Raw genomic sequence first — 7836 nt, 5'->3', positions numbered from 1 at the left:
GCGGCTCGGTGGACGTGCGCATGAACTTGAGACGGATAGCCTAGCTAGGGCGCGGCGCAGCCGTATTTGCTGTAGGTTTTGCGATGATGGCGACCTGGATAATAAGATCAGGTTGTTCTCAATGGAGTAATTTTTAGTTAGAGCACCATGTACTTTGTCAGGGGGCCGGGCATGATTCAGCCCCGATCTTAGCATGAGAAACTTCACCGTTCTCCCGTGAAATTTTGTTCCTATGAAGTTCAAGGATTACGTTTGTTAGGTTACATTTGTCAGAAAAACATTTAGTTATTGTTAACATCGTCACTTGGGAAACTATTTTGTGTTCTTGTGATGCGAAGATACTACTTAGTACTTACAGACCTCAATCAAACGAATCCTGATATACTAGACAAACTGTTCCTGTTCTATCTGTGCATGCATTTTGTCATATAATAAAATTAGTTTTTCATAATTATGTTTTGCAACGAAAATCTCTTCCATATAAAATGAGTGTACGGAAGGCTTTTTAGCAATGCAGCCATGCAGGCCACAGGATGACAGGAGATAGGGTGAAATAAACGCAATATATTCATTCCATGGTCATTTAATTCGTGCTATTTCTTTTAATCCACACAAGCTAAGCAACAACTGATTAAGATGTATTTAGACCAACACAGTGCAAAAGGTGGTGATTTATCAAGGTATGCATTCATAATTGCTTGATACATCTTTAAAGGGGACTCTTTAGCTGCATTTTACGAGTTCATATATCACTCTATTATGAACGAATGAAGACCGGATCACATTTCAGTTTTACAAGGGAAAAATGTCAATTCACAACACCTAGATTATCATGCATTATGTGTGCAATGTCAGTAATAGGCACCGATATGGAAAGTTGAGGACCAGCAGAAAATGGATTATGGAACTGCTGCGTCTCTGCAATCAGTGGCTCTGAACTTCCGTCTAAAAGAAGACCATGCACTTACTGACCAAGTCATTGTGATCCAAGCTGATCAGCAAGTGGCGAGGGAGTTAGGACAGATGGCATGATGCGAAGTTCTACGAGAAACAATGGAAGATGAATGAATTTCCAATTCATAGACTCCAAGTTCTTTTGTTTGTCTGTTCTATCAAAAGTCTCAATTCAAGTGTTTCTGTAATAATAGTTTCTGTCCGGCAGTTTTGGGTGCTTTTATGAATTATTCTGTCTTAGTTTAAATTCTGCTCCACAGGTAGTGAAGTGAAGAACCGGATGATAACACATTGTAACTTTGTTGTTTTGTTTTGGAATCAGGGATCTCCCTTTCTGAAGGTATCTGCATTCTCAATGGTAATTTGAAGCCGTCTAGCAGCTTACAAAGGGACACATCTATAAAAGCGCTTGCAAGAATCACCTGAAAGAGGGGAACCCTTATAAGTCACATGGAGCATCTAGAATAAATTACAAAGTTGAGATACTTAAATGATTAGAGAGCAAGCAAATGCTGCTTAATTGGTGGTACTTCTTATGGTGGAAAGATGCATATATACATGCATACAAATATACAAACATACATGATAATTACTCGTGAGGTTATCATTAGATAATTATCTTCTAGATATAATCATGGTATTTGGATCTGATAAGTGAAAGCCACTCATCTATTCTTCTCCTATAAGCGTGAGTGGTTGGAGTTTACAGGGAATAAGGGCAGCTACAACGTGCTTACTAAGGAGGTGCATGGAGAGAACCTCAAAAAAAAAAAAAGAGGTGCAAAGAGACAGAAAAAGGTAGTTAAGGTGAAAAACATCGAATCTGAGGTGCTAGACTAGCACCTTGTGATATGTGTGGCAACTTTGGGCACCTGGGGCATATATTGTTTTATTCTTCTCGGCTGAAGCAGTTAATATTCAAGTTTTTATTTGGATTCTTATCCAATGAGTAATGACCCAGGACGTAACAAACAGATGAATACGAGAATAAGACGCTGAGGCTGACTAGGAGTGACGAGGAGTCGGCACTTCAGAAGAGCCGGACCACGACCTTCCTGCGCAGCGCTCTCTCGCCAGTCGGAGCCTCGGGGGCAGCTTGAACGCACCGGCAAAGTACAGAAACCCAAGCAAAAAAAAACTGCTTAAGCCGTTCAGCATCGCCTTATTAACTTATTACGAAATTGCAGTTTCCCATCAGGGGCCTAGGCACTGCGCCCAACATGTTCCAGAAACAGAACAGAGAGTAGTTGCAACATTCACTACATCAGACAAGATCAGACAGGAATTTTTCAACAATAACAAAGATTTTCCTGCTACACCCTGACCTCGACACCAGCATCCACCAGATGCTCTTTCACGGCTAGTATGGGGACCTGTGATAAGTCAAATCTCTATATCAATTATCAAGCCCAGGAACAGATAATATTGACTTTGTAAGGAATGTGTACGGTAAGTTGATTAATGGGGACTAAGGCACGACTAACAAAAAAAAATTTACTCCAGGACAATGCAACACTGTTCCAAGTAAGGTGGGTAGTCTAGAGATGAAACTCAATAAAAACCATGAAAAAATCAATAAAGTTGTAATAAAAAACAATAACAATATTATTATACAAAGCATAGCTTGATTTCCAAATTAAAGATGGGTAAGAATTCTAACATGTTATGTAATAAAGTTGCTAACTCAGCACGCATGCTGACAAGCAACTGAACTAATGGGTGATCATACAAATTAGAGGAAAAGAATTCCTAAAGCAGCACAGGAAATCATACGTGCAAGTTACAGAAAGACACCTCTCATAGGTTGGCGTTCCAACAGGGAAGGCAAAGTAGGATCCCATACCTCTTTCCGATGGAAAATGCCAGCAGCAAGGGCAGCCGAAGCATTTGTTTTCTCAAAGACTTCGGAAAAATGTTCAACAGCACCAGCACCACTGCTTGCAATGACAGGAATTGTCACAGCATCAGACACCATTTTGACCAAATCTATGTCAAATCCACAGCCCTGGCCTGCAAGGCAAGATGCCATAATGGAATCTTTGCTTTATAAACCCATAAAAGGACAAATTCACATGAAAATTGAAGCAAACTGGCAAACAACAATTTGACCACAAATTTTGAACCTAATAGAACTAAATGGTATGGGTACTATTTTTTTCCACTCTTGATTGATTTACAGTCACATTGCAACACAGATTCCAAGGTCATAGTGCACTTGCTTAACTTAGTCAATAAAATTCACGCCTGCAATTATACAATATAAGTTTATACAGGAGGCATGAGAACAGGGCAACTCCACTTTGATGTTTTACTATAGCTGGTCCAAAGCCTAGATGAAGGAGGGTTGTGGTAGGCTTGGCGAGCTCACGTAAAAACCACACGACTCTTGAGGAGATGAGTGAATAGTAAATTCAGTGAGATATTGATTCTGGATTGGAAAAGCACATGTAACAGAATCATATGCAATGAAAGGGATTGCTAAAATGCACTAAATGAACCGATAATGAAACTGCTAAAAAACAAAAAACATTCAAAATTCTTTAGAACAAATTACAATGACTATCGGTAAAGGGGCTCAATAAAGATATATTGAAGGGCGCCACCTTGTTTTATTCAGATTGCAGAGCACAATAAGCTGAAATCTTTGTAAAAATACCATAGCATATGCGCAAAACTTAACCGCTCAGAATTTGTCAATATACCATCACAATCAATGCAGTTAAGTAGTATTTCTCCAGCACCCAATTCTTCCACAGCTTTTGCTAGTTCATATGCTCCTATAGGTCGGCTATCACGTCCACCACTCACCTGAAACAGAAGCAAATTAACAATTATGCTCCTTTCAATCATAGTTCTTGTAGAACTTGTTTTCTATGAAACGGAGATGTTCAGGTGGAGTTCCTTAGACTGACTTTGCCTCGAAAATAAATCATAGTTACTACTAGTACTAGACCTAAAAGAAAGGTCAAGAAAGAGTACGAAAAGAGCTCAAATTTAAAAGTCTATACAGCTGAGGAAGAAGGAATGACTTACTGTACACTGGTACCATGCGTATTCTTCTCCTGATGGACCTGGAAAGTCACATGAGATGTTAGCATGTTCAAAATATAAATGGCGATTTATAACAAAGATAGAATGTACCTTTACTGGACACCTTCACAGTTTTAAATGGCACATCTTCTGGACTATTGACATATACCCGTCGAGGATCAATACTTACAACTACAGCCTGATAATGAGAAATATACTTTATCACAATGAGCAATTTATAGGTTATATAGTGTTTCTGCTAGAATACTAATAGATATTTACTGTGAGGATGGTTCAGGTGCCATTCACTGGTATATTGGTAGAATTTACTGGATTGGTCAACAATGTATAAGCAACACAATTGATAAAACAGCAGGAACCAGATGTTTGCTGCTGGGACCTTGAATGAGAACAGGTGACCTTTAGTCTTGGATCCACTTTCCAATCTAGTTTGATTGACGTTTACTGACTTTGAATGATAAATGAACTGCAGTTCTTTGAACATTGATAGGCAGCCATTATCGCAATACATGGTGAAATATATAACTCAGTGTTTATATTCCATAGAAATAAGTTGTCCACCAAATAGAAAAATTATGCATGTAACTGACTTTCCAAATTTAGTGACATATGTATGACAGAACAGAAACTTGAATGTGGTACTTTGCAGTGTTACTTCTTCAGGGGGAAAAAAAAGGTAACAACAAGAAGGAAATCTCTACCATATCGTGAAATCTGACTAGTAACCAAAATACCAGATACAAAACTTTTAGTTTATGTTTTTGTAACTGAGCAATAAAACAAAACAAGGTTATGAAAATAAAGAAAACCTGGTTGCCATATACTCTAGAAATCTGCTCCAAGCTGCTTTTCCCTGTCTTTACCTGATACACAGAAATAACTATATAATGGGGAAATAGCTGAACATTGAGAGGGAAAAATAAAATACATACACCGGTTTGTAAAAAGGCTTCAGCAGCATAAACAGCATCACTTCCAATTGAAATTTTGTCTGCACCAGACCTGAAATATTCTGATGCTACCTCCAAGCTTGAATAGTATCTGAGAAGAAAGAAATGTATACAGTTAAAGGGACATATTTTGCCCTTTTCAGTATTGGCTAAAATAACAAATGCTACCCATTGGATGTAAAGAGATTGGAATATTTCTAAAGATATAGCTTTGGATAGGAGCGCTTGGAGACTAGCTATCAATGTGCCTGAACCTTGAACTTATTTCTTTCGGGTTTCATCTCTAGCCTACCCCAACTTGCTTGGGAAAAAAGGCTTGTTGTTGTTGTTGTGTACCCATTGGATGTAAAGAACAAAGGGCAGGAAACATGCAGAGTTGAAAAGAATAGATAAATAAGATGACAAACTGCATCACCACACGAAGATTGGTTGAAAAACTTGGAATTTATGTAACAGGCCTATTCAGATAAGAAAAACAAGTCATTTAGCTATCAATTTGAATATCTGTGACTGCCTTTGCTTTTACATCTTTTTACTCCACATTCTATGGCTTTCTCACCAGGAGATTAGTTTCTGAGCACAAAGTTTCTGGATCCCCATTGCTTAAGAACAGAGCATGAGAAATAACCTTCCGTTTGCATCTGTGAAGTCTCGTATACCTCCACCAACTGTAAGTGGCACAAAAACCTTTTCAGATGCACAACGCAGTACCTACAGAAGATTACATGTCACCACACTAGACAAAAGAGGCGTAAAGACAAAAGATAAAATTAGGAGGTTTCAGATTCTAAACAAACCTCTAGCATTGGCAAATCACCCAATGGAAAGTCACGGAAACCAGTTATATTCAAGAAGCTGACCTAGGGGAAATGTTATTAATGATATAAGATAATAACTTACATCAAATCATAACATTGGAAAAGTATGCAGAAAACTACCTCATCAGCACCATCTATGTAGTATTGACTTGCTAAATCGACTGGCTTGCCAAGGTTTCTTACCTATGAGAATATGATGTAAATATTAAAATATGTTCAAAACAAGCTTTATATCAGCCAAATCATATAAAATTATCTCAGATTTATTCTTTATTTAATATAAATGAACTATGGCCAAAGTATCACCTAGGACTAAAACGAAAGTGCCATTTAGAGCTTGTCCTGATGTTTAAGAAGTTTAACCACGCTTAAGGTCAGTGGATAAAGCATTGTACCTCTTTGCTGCTAGTATGTTCTCTTACATCATACTGATCACCTTTTGTTACCACAAGATCCCCATTATCATTTGACCGAACATCAAGGCATGCTATCACCTAAAATTTTTTAAGAGAATAAGAAGGATGGAAATCTAAACTGTGGTTCACATTGAACTATTCAACAATATGAAATATGAAACTCACTCTCTTTGCAAGTTTTGATGCTTTCCTACGTGCTGGGACCTACATCACAAATATGTGTATGAATTTGATATTTCATAATTAATAATTAAAAAGATCAAATCAAAAGAAATTGACTGCTAGAAACTATAAACATCACCTTTGTTCCTGAAGGATTAGCACTGAGAATTTTTTTTAAAATAGAAAGTCCAGTATCTGCAGAAAAAGATAAGAATGTTTTATACGACCAGTAAGTTAAAACTTTGGAGATCCATATTTAAACTAACTATTTACCTCCGCTCTTTTCTGGGTGAAACTGAACTGCCTGAATGTTTCCCATTGAGATGGATGATATGAAGCTGTCCCCGTAGTTGCATATTGATGAAATCCAGTCTCTGTTAGCATCTGACTAAGCATGTAGAAAGAAAAAACAAGTCACATCTCATGAATCCACCAAAGCCCGAGAATCTAAAAGCTGCTGCTACATACAGGCAGTGCGTGGTAGGAGTGAACGAAGTAAACATGGTGGCCATCAGCTCCCTGCAGCAGCTGTGTGTCCTTGGTGATCTCAAGAGCGTTCCAGCCAATGTGAGGAACTATGAGGCCCTTGGAGGAGTCGAATCGTCTGATCACGCCCGGTATCACACCAAGACCGCTCACTACGACATCAAATGCTAAATTAACTAATGCTCATCCACAGTGCACAGCTTAGCAAACAAGCGGCAGACGAAGTGGGACGGACTGACGGAGAGTGAGAGGAGCTTACCCGGTCCGTTCTCCTCGCTGGAGTCGAAGAGCAGCTGGAGGCCGAGGCAGATGCCTAGGAAGGGGCGGTCCCTTTGGATGTACTCGCGGAGCGCGTCGGCCATGCCAGTGCTATTGAGGACGTCCATGGCGGAGCCGAAGGCGCCGACGCCAGGGAAAACGAGGCGGTCGGCGGCGAGGATGTCCTCCGGGCTCCGCACGTCGCGGATGCCGAAGCCGAGGTGGCGGATGGCGTTGCGCACGCTGCGCACGTTCCCCGCGCCGTAGTCCAGCAGCGTCACCGCTGCGGCGAGGCAATTTTAGCAAAGCGAAACGCAGCCGTGAAGCCATGACTCGAGTTCCGGAAGGGAAAGGGAAGGGGGGCGTGGTCCGCAGCGCTTACTGTTTGCGTCCGAGGACGCACGGACGGAGACGGAGGCTGAGCCGGAGCCGCGGCGCTGGCTGCTCCGCTTCGGGCGGCGGCCCACGGAGCACGGGACGGTGAGGGTGGCGGCGCCGGTGGCCATTGCTCCCAGCGGCTGCGGCAGCGGCGGCGGCGGCGGCTGCATTCGCGCCCTTCTCCGCTAATTAATCGCCGCTAATGCTGCGGAGGAGTAGGCGACGAAGGAGCCGGCGAGAGGCGGCCGCGCCTGGGAGGGGCGTACGGCGGCGCCGGCCGGTCGTGCTCGGAGACGCGTTCACGCTGACGATGTCACGCACTCGCCCGCCCTAGCGTATCTTTCTTTGCGGGCCTCCGCTGCC

At 41.3% G+C, this 7836-nt stretch overlaps 1 protein-coding gene across 1 annotated transcript; it reads right to left on the bottom strand.

Annotated features, from left to right (window-relative positions):
- Positions 1 to 2083: 2083 nt before the first annotated feature.
- On the bottom strand, positions 2084 to 7836 carry LOC120652967 (imidazole glycerol phosphate synthase hisHF, chloroplastic-like). The gene is made up of 17 exons (XM_039930938.1): positions 7478 to 7836; positions 7097 to 7378; positions 6820 to 6989; positions 6625 to 6739; positions 6491 to 6546; positions 6355 to 6393; positions 6169 to 6267; positions 5894 to 5956; positions 5753 to 5815; positions 5584 to 5666; positions 4938 to 5046; positions 4815 to 4868; positions 4096 to 4183; positions 3988 to 4025; positions 3657 to 3762; positions 2798 to 2964; positions 2084 to 2327 (listed from the first exon to the last, which is right to left on the bottom strand). Exons 1-17 carry the CDS (start codon positions 7641 to 7643, stop codon positions 2268 to 2270), a joined length of 1758 nt encoding a protein of 585 aa, XP_039786872.1. The 5' UTR covers positions 7644 to 7836; the 3' UTR covers positions 2084 to 2267.

The sequence above is a fragment of the Panicum virgatum genome, chromosome 9K, assembly GCF_016808335.1.
Source record: "Panicum virgatum strain AP13 chromosome 9K, P.virgatum_v5, whole genome shotgun sequence".
Classification (NCBI taxonomy): Eukaryota; Viridiplantae; Streptophyta; class Magnoliopsida; order Poales; family Poaceae; genus Panicum; species Panicum virgatum.
Note: the sequence above shows the minus strand (reverse complement) of the source record. Positions and strands in the feature narration are given on the sequence as shown.

Bases quoted from the DNA above. Each gene is read 5' to 3' on its own strand.
- LOC120652967 (XM_039930938.1), bottom strand. From the start codon at position 7,643: ATGCAGCCGCCGCCGCCGCCGCTGCCGCAGCCGCTGGGAGCAATGGCC. The intron at 4,026-4,095 runs GTACATTCTATC...GTGACTTTCCAG, and splicing joins TGTGAAGGTGTCCAGTAAAG to GTCCATCAGGAGAAGAATAC. The intron at 2,328-2,797 runs GTATGGGATCCT...GACTTATCACAG, and splicing joins GCATTTTCCATCGGAAAGAG to GTCCCCATACTAGCCGTGAA.